A 19227-nucleotide genomic window follows, 5' to 3' on the forward strand; every position below is an offset into this window, starting at 1 on the left:
GGTCGATGCAAAAATTGTCACGAATATCAGATGTTGCTGTCGGTAACGTGAACAATATCGAAGGCAAGGCTGGTGCTTTTGACCGACCGCATTTCGGCCAGGCGAAAATTGAATTTCCAGGAAGCCAAGTCAAGAGGTAAGCGAGGAGAAGCGTACTAGCTATTTGCGTGGCCTTAATAAGGACGTTTGACGGCGTTGGCTTTCCCTTAACAAGCCAGCTAATATCCTGGGGCCTTGACTGTTCGGTGTACTGCCTCCATCGTCCTCTCTCGTTCTGCATCCACCTTTACTTTCTCCCTTCCTTCTTCTATCTTTCTCTGTCGACCTGCTCACCTTCCGCACGACGGACACCGTCGAGAATCAGCAAAGCTTGAAAACCGAACAAACTCAGTTAGAGAACTCGGTGTGAGGACCGACCGGACCAGCCGGCTGATAGAAACGCCAGAAACCTTCCTCCTCCTCATCTATCTATTCTCTCGTCCCACTTGGTGCATTCAGCGTAACCTTGTTTCGTCTTATATGCTCATTAACCGGCTATATTAATTACACTAAACGCAATGTTCCGATGCCAGACGGTGTATCGTGGGTCCATTTAGATTATATCTGTACTCTGATAGCATTTGATAAAAAACATTTATTTCTCTCTATCTCTTTTACAAATTGTAAAATACTGCAGTGTTTGTGATAGTTGTGTTTCAATACGTTAGTACATTTAAAAAAATATCATCTCTGCTTATAATTTGGTCTACTTAAAATCTATCAGTTGATCCACAACTGACTGATAAAGATTGGAACGTGAGTTTGGTATCTACCCTCAAATACTATAAGGGAATAGGACAAAAAATAGCTGAGTATCCTTCACTGTGATTTAGGTACGATTTTGTGAGTAAAACTTGAACACCCAAAACAGTATTTTTCAATAGAAAAATAGACTATATTGTGACTCCATTGGGGAAGTTTTCACGTCTCTATAAGAGAATAAAAAATTAATTTGAAATTAATTAATTTGTACTTTCACAATTAAATACTCACTCGTTTTTCTTTCAAATCAGCCAACAACATGTTTGCTGTTGTTTGTAAAGCAGGAATTCCAGTTGAGTTTTCTGTAGTTCCATTTTGGTCTTTCGGTGTTGGTAACCATCTAAAATGTATGTTAATTTTCATTTATCACTGTTGAGTAAGAGATACCGTGTGTAGACTTACGAATGAATTAACGGAGAAAGAAGTCTCTTATCGATGGAAGAAGGATCTGTGGGACCAGTCCACCAGCTAATGAAATTACCTACAACGATTACGATTAAGGTGCCCAAACCGGTGAACCAATGATAAGATAATCGATAAAGAGGAAACACATCATCTTCGCTGAAAGGAAATTTCATTTGTTAAGAATTTAAAACGAGACAAACAAGCTCTGTATCCATTACATAAATCAGTAAATTAATACGTTTATGCGTTCATATGAAACCTTGATCTTTCAACGCTGACACCAATGGTCGTTCAAGATTAAATTGGTCACGAAAGATTTCTATTAATTACCGCGAAGGCTACAGTTGACTTACTTTGGACGATCAAATTGTTTCAGGAAACTTTCGGATATATTACCCGAGCACTGAGAGAGAGGAACCGGAAGTTTCTTAGGAACCAGTAACCCAGCGCCAATCGACCAATTTGCACCTAAGCTCGCCCATCCGGCGATCACGAAACCTACGATGGCGCCCATAAATGCACCCTGCTCGACAAACAGAGAATTATTAAATCCGTTTAAACATCATAATGCTCCACTGTCTCGTTCAATTTACCTTTGAGTTTGTCCACGGGAAAAGTATACCTAACGTAAATACTCCGAAAGAGGTACCTGCAGCAATTGCAGCCAGACTTCCGGTTATCTACACCGAAACGAGGCAATAAGAATTCATTCTGTAGTTTGAGTAAGAAGATTGCTCAAAGGAACACTTACAGCTAAAACTCCTCCTAATTTCTCGACCATAAATATCAAACCCAAGGCTATGGAACCGAGAAGGACAACCACCGTCTTAACGAAAATGGTGGAACATCGATCGGTCAGTTTCATACCGAAGCAACCTTTCACGAAATCTTCCAGAAGCACGACGGATGTTGAATTGAAACCTACTGATAGAGTACTGGAACGATGCAAATATCGTTTAGCTATTAAAACAATTATAGCGAGTTTTCTGGTTACATCTTTTACCTAAGGGCGGCTCCAAAAATTCCAGCTACAAAGAGACCCGGCACCCCGTGCAACCGACCCGCTATTTCCATAACATAAGCGGGTAACAGTTGATCGTCGGCAGTGATCAAACCGGAAGCTCTGGGATCGCATTTTGGCGGAGACCACCAGGCTATGAGAACGAGGCCGCACCAGCAGCACAGTGAAATGAATAACATAATACTGATAGTAAATATCGCCAGCGATCTGAAATCATATCGAAAGAGATATACACTAAGATATTCGCTTGGAAGTTCGAATCAAATTGAACTTACTAACTTGGATAATAATTAGATTGTCGTCAGGTCGAAAGGAATTGACGTACTCACTTACAGTTTGGACGTTTTCAGATCTTTCAATGACCTGTATCGTTGCACCATGGTTTGATTGACGGCTATGTAAGCGGTACTGTACAGCCACGATCCAATCAACACCGTCCACACTGTGTGCCTTGTGTAAGGAGACGGATCGAAGCTACAGGGTAAACAATTTCAGATATCAATTCATAAGCTCCCTCCTCATTAACTGTCTACGTTGAAACGTTCCTTACTTTAAGAATTCGATTCTATTGACGTCTTGGGCTCTTTTCCATATTTCTGCGGCACCGATTCGATAAGTACCTAATACGGTAACTGTTAACATCCCAGCTACCATGACTGCAACCTGAAGAGCATCTGTCCAAACCACTGCTCTGATGCCACCCTAACAATTATATGTATTTCAGTTCTTTATTTAACGTCATAAATCAACGAACAATATCTATTTAGCCTCGTTGAGTTTAAAGTTTAGTTATTGAAACAAGAACCGTAAGGATCTCAAGAACCCTTTCATCATTCTTTGAAAAAGCGTACCCTTTTCTGGTAGCATCGTTAAGCGGACAAGCGCGACGGCACGGATTACGATAATAAACAAATTTCCAAAGAGTCACTAGACCGCGATAAATTTTCATTAATTCGCGGGCTACAACAAATTGCTTGGATAATTACAGGCGCGCGCGAGCATTAATCACTTCGACGCTGGCTTTGTGATCCGCTACTACGGCAACAAGCACTCGACGTGCTTCACGCCATTGTTTCCGGCGGACCATTGTCGAGCTTTCAGTTTCCGTCCATAAACATTTCCAGTAGCCGGGTCCGCGTGAGAGATTCTTCGCGGCATTGTCCACCGAAAATTGTTTCCTACAAGCTACCAGCGCGCTCCTGCTCGAGGAACTTCAGCTATCCCCATGGAGAATTCGCTGAACGAGCGTCCTTGGAAAATTAGCCAGCATATACCTAACAGTAGCGAGCCAAACGACTTAACCCTCTCTCGACCATTTGCTTATATTTCATCGCTGATACGTCTCGTTGACTCCTTCCGCGGTGACAATGAACGAATCCGCTTCGTCACGATCGTTCTACGCGAGTAATGATGCGCGCGTTAAGGATTCCAAGTGGTAGCGAATTGTACTTCACTTTGGTAGATTTACAGGAACGCGCATTTCACGATAAAAATAAATTTTTTCCCTTAATTTTATCTACTTTACCAAATTGATTAATAACACGCACGTCGAATAAATTTTCTAGGCATAAACTTACCAGAACGGTGTAGAACACGCACACCAGGCATACAATGATCCCGATCAAATGTACATCGATGCCGCTCACTGTAATTAATCACAGAGATTTTAGTAGTGCCGGGTTAATGTTCCGCTATGAATAATATGACCACGTAATACCTTGATTTAACGCTAACGCTGGAACGTAGACCACGATCGATTGGTAAAGCACCTAAAATTGGTTCATTACGACACTATTAATGAAACATCGAATCGATCATTGGGACGGGACTACTGTCAAAGGGACTGGTCAAATTGAATGTTCGTGAAAATAATTACACTATAGTCATTAATTATACGAATCTGAATGAAAAATCAAGGAAGCAAAGACGATTAAGAAACGTTCAACTACGTTTTCCTTTTTTTCTCCTTATTTTTGTCGAAACGGCGATAAGTCGAGCTGATTAGGCAACGTAAGGTAGCGTGACACGGCTTCGTTGCAAGTAATTTTTCTTTGAATCACGGTCGATGATTAATCACTTTTTCCAAAGTTTAGAACGCGTATCACGTGGCAAGCTTTACGTAGCTGAAAATCTAGATAAACTTTAAGACATGCTCGAACTTCGTCGACGCTATTTTCTTCTTACCACGTCAATAACGAAGATCAACGATATAAGGGTCCTTACGCCTCGATTGAATCTTATTTCCAAGTACTGAAACAAAATTCATTCTATAATGTTTCTGAATTTATACAAAATTGGATCGTAGCCGTCTGGACGTTAGCTGTACCTCGTAAACGGAATTCAATCCGAGGGAGACGAAAACTGGAGCATAGACGGTGGCCACTACAACCCCTGAGAAGAATATGGAAATAATGGTGATCCAATACTGGGTCCCGAAATTGTATATTTCAGCAGGTGTGCCGAGAATTGTTACGCCAGATATAAAACTAAAATAACAAGTTGCCTTTATTTTCATTTTTCATTCGATTCATTCAGTTTTTTATTATTTAAAATAACAGGAATCGGTAAATCGTAATTCGCTAGCAATTAGAAAGGATCCAAGATTGGTATACCTAGCGACGAGGGAGGCGGACACGGGAAAGAGGCTCATGCTCTTTCCTCCTAGGAGATAATCTTCCGTGCTCGACTTCTGCGCTCTCCTGTAATGCCATAATCCTGCGGCGGCAGATACGGCGAGCATCAGCGCGAACACCAGCCAATCTGCCCAATGAAAGTATCCTCTCTCCTCTATTTCCAACATTCTAGACCCGCCAAGCTGGAAGCGAGCGAAAACCTGATTTATAAAGCCAGATTTGCTTGATAACACCGATAATAGAGGAGTAATGGAAGTCAAGTAACACGGATGAAAGCTTAATGGCTCTCGCGATGATACGCATAATGGATCTTCAACGAGGATTTACTTTTCACCGTAGCTATTCAACGTGGCACGGGGGCAACAGAAAAATTCGTTTCCTGATATTAAATGAGCCCGCGGTCTATTCTATGTGCACGTTAAAATCCTTAAATTTGTTTTGCAAGAACAGAAACTGAATATCGTGTGAGTGTGTGTTTTTTTCGATTTTTAAATCCTCGTGCCATTTAAATGTGTAAAAGAGGTATTTGAATCATTTGCGGCGGATTCGTGATGTGTTAAGTATTTTTTTTATGCGTGTTCGGTACTCGGCTGATTACATACATGTTCGTAATTGGTACTTGACACACGACCTTAACGGGACTCGCAGCTGTGTTTCAATAAAGCTTGTTAGCTCGATAAACGCTACATTTCTGAGTATGACGCCTCGCATACTGTTTCTTTTTAATAGTTTTTCGTGTGTTTTAATAAATTCTGAGATACGTCTTCCTCGAAAACGGTAATGTATTTTTCCATTTGATCGTCAGAATCACAAAAGTATACGAAATAGACGCTAAGAAATATATTTGCACCCATTAATGAAGTCTAATGATACTAAATATTTGAATCTAACGCGATCTGTGTTCATACCGTTTTAATTTCACAGATGTCGCTAGCATGCAGAAATCAATGAGAAAGTAGAATGGATATTACACTGCGGGTAATACGAATTGTTTCGGGTCAGTAGATTGTTGGAGCAAAACAAAGTGAAAGACTAAACCGGACTTAATGAAAGGCTGGTTAAGGAACGCGGAAAACAATTAAGGATACGAGAAGTTCGCATAAACACTATACGTCAGCTACGTAAGTTTCCATTCTTTTTCCTCGTAAATGACAATCTAATTGCTTCTTAACGTTCCTTTGTTCCGTAACAATAAAGCGATTTCTCTTTCCGAATGGATTATTTAAAAAATTGAAATCTTGTAAGAAAAAAAGGTTGCATACTTGAAGGGTAATTAAGTCATATTACCGACCAGAAGTAACAGTTAACGAACGGAGTAGAAACCGATTGTCGATAAACACCTACTCACTGCTTGGTTTTATAAATAGCGTATTTTATATTTAGTAACTATGTTCTGCCCACTTCTAATACCGTTAACTAAATCTTTGTTCTTCGTGCGCCTTCACCAGGTGAAAATCACGGTCACAGTTCTTCGAATTCCAGAATAATTGATTTACTTTCGACGCGGTCACCTTGAGTCCGATCAATGTTCGATACGGAACAGAACACAGGTATCTTCGTTCGATTATTAACTAAATTACTTTTAATTTTACTTCTGTATCGGCTCTCATTTTCTCCCTCCCTAGCAGTAAATTCTATAAATTCTTTTCTCAATGTAATTTAATGTTGTAGAGCAATCGATTCAGTTTCATACCTTATTTTTCTTAAATATGCTACTCTTTTTCCTCGTATGGTGTTTGTACACGAGTATAGATCATTTCTTGAAATGAATCATTCAAATTAAAGAGTTAACTGACATTGTTTACGCGTATCTACATATATGTACGAAACACTGTAGCTAATTATAATTTTAAATCGAGTGAAAGAAAATATCAACATCAATGTCAGGTTACCAAAGAACTTTTAAAATTCGTGGTAAAGTTAAATTAGCGTACAAATAGATCCATTATGACAACAGAAAATATTTGAAAACACAAGTTATGATATTTAAACATAAGAATACAATTGAAATAATTACATTAAACAAGATGCGATGAAACACTACGCAAACAACAGCCTTATAAAAACGATTTATTTCTTCTTCAAATTTCTCTGGCTAACATTTATTTGATCACATAACAATTATTGGAAACAGTTCGTTCATTCAATTATCAAACACTTTTCACCAAGAAGTAAAGTATTAATAATATTAATACACGAATTCACATCACGGAATGAAATATTGAAATCGTCGATCAAGCACGTTCTTTCGATGCGGAGGATAAGACGCTAACACTCGCGAAAGTATTTTTAAATACCCGTTCGGAATATCGATGCACACGTTCCAGTCAGATAGAATAAGAATTTCAAACGATTGAAATATTTTTAAAAATTACGGGGCAACAATACGAACGAATAAATATAGCCGAAGGAAGAGAACGTTACGATCGAGTGTCTGTCGTGACCGACGACTAACTGTCGACACTCGAGACAGAAGCAACCGGTTTGCTCGATCTAGGTCTAACTCATCCAACTCGAATCCAACATTAAAGAAAACTGAAAAGAATATTTGCTGAAACAAGCGTTATATCATTTTTCAATTCCATCTAAGGAATGTCTTCAAGTTTAAACAATGCAAGTCGCGAACGCTATCCACGTGAATGCTTGGGCATTGTTTAACTGTTAACGAAGCGATGTTAGATAAGCATCCAATTGGCACGCATAAGCCACTTTACTTCAGATTAAAACGATAACTTTACACACGCCGTATGGTGTTTCTTTACCTTCATGGATCATGGATCATTCGTGCATGTTTATATCCGTGATTGGATGATGAGCTTGTATGATTCGAATGAGAGATAACATAGGAGAGCATCAGTAAAAGATTGAATGTAATATTTACAACAAATTATTTTATCATAATGGTTATAGATAATTACAAAGATTCGTAAGACAACAATGTATAATCAGCTTTCATGTAGAATTTTGATCTGAAAAACGATGCGGTAAAAATTTGTATTATAACGTAAGATGTTCGATTTGCAAGTGACCGCAACATTGATGTACATTTGTTAAATCTACGATGTTACACCGCGTATATATTGTTATTTATCGTTCAAGTAGAAACGTAAATGTATTATTCTAGTCTTGAAATAAATTTCAAATAACGCCGCGTGTATTTATTTCAGAGGATACGTTTTTCGTTGAAATGTAAAATTTCAACAGAATTGGAATGTTAATGTAAAAACTTTAAAATAGTTTGAATTATTAAGAACGATGTATAATCATTTTAACTTCGCACAAAAACGTAACTTTTTATAATCTCAGAAACTGAATTACAGAATAAATTCAAAGTTTTCAACTTCCAAAATCTGTCATTTTCACAACATGATAGTAAAGTATAAAGTGTTTATATTAAAAGTGCAAATTTTATTTATAATTACGATCACACATCGGTGTAATGATTAACTGTATGAAAATTCACAAATACCATAATCACTTCTGTTGCAATTTTAACATTAACATATCTAATTTTTCGTAGCTAAAAATTTATCTAGCTAGATATACAATAAAAAATTGGATTGGCAAAATCTTTTGTTTTTCATTAGACGTTACTCTTGATTTTTATTTTACTATATCCTAATAGAAACGAAAATAAAAAATCTAAACCCGATGATTTAAGTATAACTTAATTTATATTTCTTGAATTTATATGATTATTTTATATGTGCACAAATTATGTGCATTTTCTGAGATTTTTGTGAAAATTATTTGCTTGAAACATAATACCAAACGTATTAAATTTAGAAATTACAAACTAACAAGTTTTACATTAATCAAAAGTAACTTTATAATAATTTCTTCTTGGAATATAATATTTTAACTCAATTTTTGATACCCTCACAGTATATTACGAGAGCTCATCGTATCTCGTAAACCAGATTTTCAAGGTACATTGTTTCTTCTACTTACACTGCTTTTAAATAATAATACATAATAACTGGAGTATTATGTAATAATTATTTACTTGTCGTTTGTACATTCTCACAGTGTAGGTCCTTCTTATTATTTCACTTTATATGTTAATACTTACATTCATTAATATACACATACTATGTACAGTACCGAGCGTGGTCCACTTTCGCGAGTTCCGGGGTTCCTAACGTTTGTTACAGGCCTCCCCTTCTCCGTAACACCATTTTCTCAATACTGTACTCGTATGTATACATGGGTATATCCATTTTTTTTCTTCAATTTCTTCGTTTCACAAAGAATTATTTACAACTTTTGAATTGGATAATAAATGTATTATTAATACAAAACAATGAATGAAATAAATGTCTTTAAGTATCCGCTCAATGCCATGTTGGTCAGTCTTTTAAAAAACATTGTATTTCATAGAAGTATATTATAACATATTCAAACAAGATATACAACTAATACCACATAATCAATCTATTCTTTGTGATACGAGAAAACAAACTTTTATATTGAATGTTTCATACATTTCTAAATTTAATGATGGAATATGGAAACAACATAATAATCACAGTTTTTGATGTCTTCCTTCTCCAAAAAGCCATAAGCAAACTCTGTCGACTACGTATGCGAGGACAAAGTCTGCTACAAGTACTTGAACTAAGAGTTTTCGGAACTATAAAAAGAAATTGTGATGTTACTATGCGAAAAATGTATGCGAACGATAGGTCTTAGTAGTGTGTACTTACATCACTTGGGAAATCCACAATTTCAAATTGTGCTGCTAGTTCAGGTAAAAAACCACAAGCTAATCCCAATATAACAGCAGCACTGCATATAAGGCTGTACAATAAGGATTTATTTTGTACTAAACTTTCCATGTAGGGTTGACCCTGCACAGTAACATTTCAGTTAATTAAAACGGAATAAATATCATTTTTGTTAATGCGCTTATATTTAAACATATAACTTACCCGATAATTAATTGCAAAAGTAGAAAGCTGGAGTGCCATAGCAATAATGTAAACTGTACTGTTTAATAAATTTGGTTCAAATTGTTCACTTTCATCACCGAAATTCGAGCTTGCAGTTGCAGTCACGTTTAGATTGGATGCATTACTTGGGGCTAGTATAGCTGCCAATTTATCGCTCCTTATCAAATTGAATAGAGGTTAATTTACAATAATGCACATCTGTTTAAGCACTTCTTAATTTTGTTTACTTACTTTGGCGACAATAATGTAGCTTCTCTAACCAGATATACGAGAGAGAAAAAGTGCACAGCAAACTGAAGTAATACAGTAGCTATGGTATACAAATTAAATATATTTGGAAGCGGTCTTTGTTTGGACAATGTTTTTAGCGGTTTTGATCTTGATATGAATAAGAAGCAAGTAGCCAGAAGAACACCTTGCAATGTCGCTTGTGCATCGCTGAATTTGATTCCGTCTAAATACAAGACAGACTGACTGTATGCAAGTGCTAATGCATTAAGCGCCAAAATTTTAAACATCTGTAATGTTGTGACTAAAGTACAACGTCCTTGTTTAATAACATGACAAACTGTAACAAAACAGAAGTTATAATATGTTATACTAAGATAACTTGAATTTTTATATGTATTAAAACTTACTGCATTGAATCGATGACATTTTACTAGTAAACGGCGCTGCAATTGAAGCATCTCCCAACTTAACTATAACAGATTGTTCTTCCAATTCTTTTAATACTTTCTGTAGCCTTACTCGAGTATTAGCGGATCCTCTTGTATTCATTCTTGAACCATTAACCATTGAGTTTGAGATCATATTTTCAGTTTTCATACTATCTTGCTTATCTGAAAATGTTCTTTCAGAAAGAACTGGTGGACTAGAAAGGATTGCAACACCTACAGAAATTGAATGTGTGTGTGATTTGTTTTATGTACAAAAAATATTATAAAATTAATTAATCAACTAACCCACTTGAGCATGTTTTAAAGCACCAACATCGTTAGTACCGTCTCCGCACATTAATGTTGTATACCCTAAATTTTGTAATTGGACAATTATAAATTCTTTCTGTTTTGGTTCACACCTTGCAAAAATAACAATGTGCGGTAGTAATTTACGAAGAAGCTCGTGTTCATTTTCATTCAAGTATGTTAAACCCTAAAAGTTGTATATTGTAAAAATAAATACAATATTGTGCAATATCATTGGGGTAATATTGGGCAATATTATTTTCCTTACCTCTCCGGTTAAACACAGAGCATATTTTCGCCAAATCTCATTACCCCGAGAAGTAACATCCGTCTTATTTAAAGGTAAATTTATCTTTTTATCCACGCTTTCCCACAACCATTCTCCATCATAAGTAGTCAATATAAGCGTAACTGGTTTTTTAGTAAAATGTAATTCACGGCTAACATGACAAGCTGTCAGGGGATTGTCGCCAGTAATCATAACAACCTGCGAAAACCAATGTTAAACGGTTATATCAATACAAAAAATAGTTAAAAATAGAATTAATTGGTTGGATAATTACTGAATGTGACGCATTCACGATTTCCTTAATAACCGCCTTAGAATCAGGTTTAAGCGGGCAGCTTATAATTACAAATCCAGCGAAGGTCAAATTTTTTTCTAAACGATCTCGTGTTAATTCTCGTAGGTCCTGGGACGATAAAGGACCAGGAAGTTTTCGATATCCTAGAGCTAATACTCTTGCTCCACGTCGGGAAAGCGATAAATAGGTAGAGTCGTAATTCTCGGGTACAGATGATAACTGAAAACAAAAATAAAAAAGCAATACCAACACGTGACACAATAGTGAAACAAAGAAAATTTATAACTTTATTACTCACCATATCCTTAATGATTTCAGGAGCGCCTTTTACAGTGGTCATGTAATTGATTTCTGACGAACCTGGCATCGTATAACTAGCCACAACCGACATTCGTTTTAACGCCGAGGAAAAGTGGTGTCGCTGCACTATTTTTAAAACGGGAGATTGTCCTTTTCTAGGTATCATAGAATCATCTATAAAATTAAAATTAAATTAGAGAACCACCGTAGAGAGAACAAATTATAAGTTTAAATAATGTATGGTCATACTTTTTGTAAGACTCCAATTGATAGCTTTTAACGTGGCTTTTTCAAGCGGATCTCCAACAATTTCATCATCTAACTGTACAAGTGAATGGCACGTTGCAAGTACTTGAATACTTTCTAAAGGAGCATCAGATAGTTGCATCACATCTGCTTTTCCTCTTGAACAGTAAAAAATTAGTTTAATATATGCATTTATATTTGGTATTCAATTGAAAATAGGTGTATGATTCTTACTCGATACCCGCTAGACCCTCAACAATCAAGTTATCGCTGGTTAAAGTACCAGTTTTATCGAAGCAGCAAATTTCAACCTTTCCGGCAAATGGAATTCTGAAAGGTTCGGTACAAAATACACCTAGCTTTGATAGAGCTAACAGGGATGTATTGACAGCCAATGATAACTCGATTGGCAGTTCCGGTGGAACAACAGATGTTAAAATAAGTGTACATTCCAAGAATAATTTATATCTGTTTCTTGTAGGATCCTCACTTCCTGTAAAAAAGTTAATAATTCATTTGTAACTTACATACATAATTTCAAACATTAAGATTAGTAGATAGTGTACCTTTAATCCATACATATGTTGCAGCTGCAATCGCGAATACTAGTAAAAATAAGATAAAACCGAATGTTTCCAAATTGTTAGCTGTAACGCGTTTAACCCCAAAGAGTATTGTCCTCAAAAGTTTGCCTTGTGATGTTGAAAATCCTGTACGTAAAACGTAGGCTACACAGCCATTGTCAGTCGCTAAAATTTTAGATGCACAAAAATGTAGATATCTACGGTAATATTACGGCCAATTATTATTTAACGATCAATTGAGTACCCTTAAGGCCAGATAGATTTTTACTAGGTGGAGTATGTTGCACAACTTTCGTGCCTCCAAAAAGTACATGGAGTTTATCACTGCCTTCTATATCCAGTTGCCTATTTCCATCAATATCTTCTATAGGTTCCTTCATTTGTGGAACTGATTCTCCTATTTATTTATAATAAATTGATGTAAAAAGGGTTAGATCACATCTTGGTACTTTCATCCTTAACTTACCTGTTAACATGCTCTCATCAACCACACAAGGTCCTCTTAAAAGTAACATATCACATGGCACCAAATTATCATTTTGAGATCTTGTTATTGATACAATGTCACCAGGAAGTAGCTGATCAGTGAACATAGAACGCCATCTTCTGTTCCTATAGACCTTTGATGAGAATAATGTTAACGAGAGTATTGTAAAGAAACAATATGTACCTACAATGTCTACTAACCATTATCATATATGGCTTATTTCCCATTTTTCTGATCTCAGCCATATTTCTAAGTTGTTGTTGTACCAATGTACACTCAAACATGATGAGCATAATAAGAGTAAAGATACTGTAATACCAATATTTGTCTAAGCACCATAATGCGACACAAAATACTTGAAAAACAAAGAATGGTGCAATTGCTCTTTCTTTAAATAACTCCTTAAATTCTGGTACTACCATATCCAACCTAAATTAAAAACAGAAAGACCTATAATTATAGTTGTGGTTCCTACATCAAGTTAAAACAAGATGCATACTTGTTCTTGCTGTATTTCTCCTCTGCTATGGCAATATCTTTTTCATCCAAGTATCCTTTCCATTCACAATAATGTTTAACAGAATGATTAATTGGATATTGAAGGCCTTCAAAACATTTTTTATTTGGATTCCAAAGGTATTTAGTTTTTTGAAATATGAACCATGGTTCCTGTTCATTGGAATGGTGTAACTTAACAAGTTCTGAACTTCCATTGTTAGGAGTTGGAATTACTTTTGCTATTTTTGCTTTGTAAGGGTCTTTTTCCTGAAACAATCAAAATATTAACTACAAGCATATCGTTATTTCAGAGTCTATAATTTAAATCCTCCCGCCACTCAATCGTATGATCTCAAATAAGCAGAAGGCCGGTTCAAATGGCTGCCACGTTTACCGAGCATATTGAACAAAATAACACGCACGTGTAAATTTTTTAATTGGTATATTTATTATTACAATAAACGATTGTCAACTCACCGAACTACAATTGAGAAAAGTATGTATATGCACCGACCATTGGCAACACAAACATATAAAAATTTGTAAGACACCAATAGCCGCGATGCCCACTAGGCCCGCGTCATAGTATTCATCAATCCCATAAATAAATATCCAACTATAAATCCACGCAGCGTGTAATATCACAGAGGGTAAAATATATCCCGTGAATAGCAATTTTCGAGGATTATGAAGGGTGACAGTCTGTACGAGTTCGTCTACCCGCGACGAAGCAGTAGTCGCCATGGCTATGATTACGTTACACACCGTAACAGGGGCGTATGGAGACTTTAATAGTAAATTGTTCCAGTTTCTTTCACATGAAATTTAACGACACAAACATTGAACTCGCACCGTTAAATAGAAACGTAACAACCAACGCTTGTGAGAAGTGCTCGATACGTGTTTATGTCCTTCGCACCTTTCCCTCGTGTTCTATAGGTATACTAATTTACAATAATGGGGCAAAAATGAATTTTCTGTAGAATCCCATTCTGCCATCTTATGGCCATATACGAAACCAACTTTTCCTTACTGATAAAATCAGAATAACTTCTCCATAGTTTGACTAGATGACGCAACTAGGTACTTTGCGCTCCTTTTTATTAGCTCTACCGCACCGAAAGTTGACATGTTGATATGTAATTTTAACATTTGGCGGCCTCGGAAAAGCCCCAAAATTCCTTATTTTGGCAAAAAACGGAATTTTCTATTCTGTTAGGTCCTAAGTTTACATTAACACACTTTAATTAACAATCTAAACTTGTCTAAACAATATCTTTACCGATGCGGATTAATTGTAAAAGAGCGGTGATTTACAAATTTAAAGCACTAAATAAATAAAATCTTCAGAAATAAATAAACTACAAACAAATCCTTCAATTTACAGTCGCAAGTGTTTAAAATATTCATGAAAGAGACATGAAATTGCCGGTTGCAATTGGCATTTAGCCATTTACGAATAAAGCGCCAATATTAATGAAGATCCTACATAGTGCTAGTGTTGAAAACTTTACCGACAGTCCCTAGAAAAATCCCTAGAAACGAGTTTTCAAATTACGTCGACATTACTAAACAGAATGTAACAAAATTTGAGGGAGGTGTTCAGGAGGCCCTAAAGAACGTTAATCTGGTCCTTATATTATCCAAATCGTCAAAAAGTTATAAAATATTGAAGTTTATGTCTGTCAACGGTCAAGAAAATCGCGGATCGGACTCACCTGCATTAATTTATTCGTAATATAAACATTTCTACGAATCGTATGTCCAAATGGGTACCAGACTAACATTCTTTGGGTTAGATAGAACAAAACGAGCACCCGAAGGATGATGTACAAGCTTCCAGGTAGAAGAAATTTGAAAATTACGATTTTATCGTAATTTGTTCACTCGCGAAAGAGTGAAGAGTGAAGAGATAAATAGTTCCTCATTTTTTCTGTAGGGCGCAGTTCATTCGTTTAGTACGCTCGACAGTGCAATCATTCGCACCTTGTGTATCAAAAATACATTAAATTGTGTATCAAAAATACAAGAAACAGAAGACAAAGTTGAAGAGAAGACCGGAGTCGCGACTTCTGACATCATTTCCATATTGTTTTCAGAAATGCGTAAGCTGAAAATGTATACTCTATTTTGTCGATATAGATACGAATTAAAATAACATATTTCTTATTTATTCTGCTTTTATGGTGATAATTTATTAAATACTGTTAATATCTTATTTATCTTTTCTATCTTTTTTATTATTTCGGTGCTTTGAAGTGAAAAAAGTAATCTTGACTTTATTTCAATATGGCGTTGATAGTTTTCAACGAATCTTTCCGTTCTTTTAAGGTTAAAGTTTTAAAGTAATTCGAAGTTTCTACCAATGCCTGTGATTGGTCGTTCCATTATGGCGTCCTCCTATTTAGACCAATCAGATTCATCGTTGAAGGGTTTGTTGCGCGGAGTGTGGTGGAGTACATAGTCCTCTTCGAAGCTTCATCCGTTTGACACGTGTTTGCAACAGGTAAGATTAAATTATCTTCAAATATTAAATTAAATTGCCGATCAGGTGTTAACTGTACAAAAAATAGAAAGAAACATCGAAGAGAAGTCTGAATTCTTGATCTTTAACATTAATTCGGCGTATTCTTCAAAAACACGCGAGTTGAAAATTTTTGCTCTCGCCGCGAATACACAATACGATTGGAACACCAGAATCTGAATTATTGTTTCTTTTATATCGTTAAGTTCCTAAACATTATTGAATGTTTTTAGTACTGCTTTACAAAATTTGCTGTTCTTAATTTAATGACGTTCTCTCTTGAGCATCGTAATATTATTCCTGTTTCAATCTGTTCGTGTACTTGCTTAGGTATCAGCCGATAGCGAAATTTACCGAAAAATGCCGAAGCGGTGCCGACCGGTCTTCGTCGGGAAGGAAGGTCTCGCCATTTCTCTCGCGTACGTCGAAGTGACAAGACGTATTGAGAGCATCCTTCCGCATAAGTAATAGGTGAGCATTGTATCTATTAAAATATTTTGCATAAATTGGAGTTCGATCGTTTATTAATGATAACTTTATTATTGTTGATTACATTTTATGTACATAAATTCGTATTTCTTTTTTGTTACAGATAATTGATGAATATTAAAAAGACGCCATGGCACCTGATATGAGTATGAAATAGAATTTCGTAAAAATATATTGTTTTAATTTATTATAATTAATTATTAACGTTTATTATTACTTTTTTTTCATTAAGTCGTTGTTAATTGTAAGCATTTTTAATAATTAATCGGTACCAAGATCAAGAAAGAAAAGATTAGAGATATTTTTTTTCTTTAATCAATTTATAGAAAAAGAATAATTAAGTTTTCATTTTATTAAATAATTTCATCTAATATTTTAATACATTTGTTTTAAATTAAAACAAAATTAAAATAATTCGTATTTCACTGCAAATGATTGCTTCTCTTCTGCATTTATAAATTATTTTGAACAATCTATTTTTGTTAAATCGTAGTAATTATATTATAATATCCAGCTTTCGATGCAAGTTTAAATTAAAATAGAATCACGTTTATAAATCACATGTTGTTTAAGCATGATTAATTATTGGACTTTGTTTACTGAAAAGAATTTAGACAATTTATAAATCACGACGTAATAACATTTTCAACAATTTTTAGTATGCTTACAATTTTAACAACAGAAATCCTTTATTTTAATAAAATGGTCTATTATATTTATTCAACAATGATTTTCTATTCTTGTAATATTCATTGAAATAATTATTAACAAGTATTTAAAACATTTTTCAAACTAGGATCAATATTTAACTTGAAAATATTTCATGAACAAGAATATTTCCATTTACATATAATAACAGTATTTTCTTAACGAATGCTCAACCAGAAGTTTTGTTTCGTATATTTCCACCCATCCCCAACCTCCTTACTAATTTTTTCTTCCAGGAATTGTTGTGGCCGCGCGCAAGGCGGTCGGTAGAGTCAGTGTTTGCACGTACTTCCAATGTTTTGATTTTGACAAGGGTGAACTGGCCCCGAATAGAGTTGCGTTTGTACGCGTAGGAATCACGCGATAGTAGAGTCAGTGTTTGCTGCGTATTATAAAATATTTTCTAGAGTATCGCGGCTCTGCTTTTTCCTTTTTCATCGTGAAAGTAGAGTCACTACAATTGTTCGCCGGAAATTATTCACGGTCGCGTTACTAGTATTTCATATCTATATTTTTATTTTTTTTTTTTTTTTAATTGCTCGATATATCCGGTATTAGAGTCAGTGCACCACTGAAGAGGAGTCTTGGGCGTTGCTCCATGAGGAAAGAGTGTAAGTATCTTATTACTTTATTTAATTAATTTTAATTCAAGTAGAATAATTTACAATTTCAACACTTGGTAGTTGAGAGTTATTTTTCATTGTTAATATTTGATAAAATCCAAATTTATATATAATTTTATTACAATAAGAATTGATAATTTTCAAAATTAACCGCAATTCTTTTTTGTTTTGTTACAGATGAATTTTTTGATTTTGCCGAGTTCCTGGATATCCTGATGATGGCTTTCTTCACGACTTCCGTCTTGGTACGTCACTTAATTGCTTTTTATTAAAATAGAATAATTTACAATTTCAATACTTGATAATTGAGAGTTCTTCTTAATTGCTATTGCTAATATTTTATAAAATTCAATTTCATGTATAATTTTATTAGAATAAAAATTGATAATTTGCAAAATTAACCGTAATTCTTTTTTGTTTTGTTACAGATGAATTTTCTTCACGACTTCCGTCTTCTCCTACAAGGCAGCCTCCTACCTGGTGTTGTCCATCCTCCTACTTGACTGTCGGAAGAAGAGTATATCTGCGAACGGTGAGTCGCATGTTTTATGATTCCTCTGGTGCCCAATCATGTCGTAGGACGAATGGTCCGAATCGACACGGGTTACTAGTTGTATACGTGGGTGACAAGCATAGTGACCATGGGTATGATTATACCCATGAGTAGTAACATTTTTATTGTTTCATTTCATTTAGTTCAGGCTAGGTCTTCTTGTACTCCGCGTTTTAATATCATTTCAATTCCACATATTCCAATAGATATTTATGAAATATATGAATGCTCTTAAATGTTCTTAAATGTTCTTAAATGTGGAATTAGAATATTTTAATACCAAAACAATTTTATTTAGTTTGTCTGTAATAGAGAAGTCAAATACTATCTGACTTAGTTATTGCGATGGTTCACAGCAATATAATATTGATAGTATTATGTAATATGTATACTGGATATACATATTAATGATGCTATTACATTGATTTAATTACATTTTGTACATTATAAATTCAAATATAATTTGAGAATTTTTTACGAGTAGTTTAACTTATTTACACGTTCATGAAAAAATGAACAATTTATGTGCAAGAAGACAATTCGTGACGGGTAGATTTCCAAGTCAGAGTGATCTATATCAACACATTTTGCGTATTCTTGAAAATTCACTCTGAGGAGGGAGTCGCCCGAGGATGTTTTATTAATTTTCACAATAAATTCTTTTTTCACTACAAAGAAATTTTAATTAGAGACATTAAATTCTTTTCTATTAGAATTTTGCATTTCTTAAATTAGTGTTGCGAAAAATTTCCAGCGCGGGAGTAAATATGACGATGCACTGACTAGTATTCGGTGGGAATCCTTTTGGTTTTTAATCTCAATCCTATGTATTATTTAATTAATCAAATTAG

The 19227-nt window shown here is 35.0% G+C and overlaps 2 protein-coding genes and 1 long non-coding RNA gene across 4 annotated transcripts; 1 reads left to right on the forward strand and 2 right to left on the reverse strand.

The window, feature by feature from the left end:
- Nucleotides 1-643: 643 nt before the first annotated feature.
- Nucleotides 644-7599, reverse strand: LOC117605578 (sodium-coupled monocarboxylate transporter 1). Of its 2 annotated transcripts, none has more exons than XM_034327078.2 (15): nt 6878-7599; nt 4840-5042; nt 4554-4713; nt 4412-4477; nt 3945-3996; nt 3805-3872; nt 2778-2929; nt 2561-2701; nt 2210-2434; nt 1958-2141; nt 1800-1886; nt 1560-1729; nt 1204-1362; nt 1033-1141; nt 644-968 (listed from the first exon to the last, which is right to left on the reverse strand). In XM_034327078.2, the coding sequence occupies exons 2-15, from the start codon at nt 5025-5027 to the stop codon at nt 933-935; spliced, it is 1797 nt and encodes a 598-aa protein (XP_034182969.2). In that variant the 5' UTR covers nt 5028-5042; nt 6878-7599; the 3' UTR covers nt 644-932. The 2 variants fall into 2 exon arrangements, with proteins under 2 accessions (XP_034182969.2, XP_034182970.2); XM_034327079.2 differs by lacking the exon at nt 6878-7599 and adding an exon at nt 6271-6634.
- Nucleotides 7600-8620: 1021 nt separating this feature from the next.
- LOC117605577 (endoplasmic reticulum transmembrane helix translocase) lies at nt 8621-14443 on the reverse strand. The gene is made up of 17 exons (XM_034327076.2): nt 13957-14443; nt 13481-13746; nt 13182-13410; nt 12961-13114; nt 12739-12891; nt 12477-12659; nt 12145-12403; nt 11914-12068; nt 11663-11838; nt 11344-11583; nt 11049-11267; nt 10778-10967; nt 10451-10705; nt 10044-10380; nt 9792-9969; nt 9567-9710; nt 8621-9493 (listed from the first exon to the last, which is right to left on the reverse strand). Exons 1-17 carry the CDS (start codon nt 14221-14223, stop codon nt 9386-9388), a joined length of 3513 nt encoding a protein of 1170 aa, XP_034182967.2. The 5' UTR covers nt 14224-14443; the 3' UTR covers nt 8621-9385.
- A 2937-nt stretch (nt 14444-17380) lies between these two features.
- LOC143306076 (uncharacterized) lies at nt 17381-18573 on the forward strand. Its single transcript, XR_013063460.1, has 3 exons — nt 17381-17811; nt 18001-18068; nt 18252-18573. It is a non-coding gene; the product is annotated as an uncharacterized LOC143306076 (long non-coding RNA).
- Nucleotides 18574-19227: the final 654 nt, after the last annotated feature.

Source organism: Osmia lignaria, chromosome 14 (genome assembly GCF_051020975.1).
Source record: "Osmia lignaria lignaria isolate PbOS001 chromosome 14, iyOsmLign1, whole genome shotgun sequence".
NCBI classification, from domain to species: domain Eukaryota; kingdom Metazoa; phylum Arthropoda; class Insecta; order Hymenoptera; family Megachilidae; genus Osmia; species Osmia lignaria.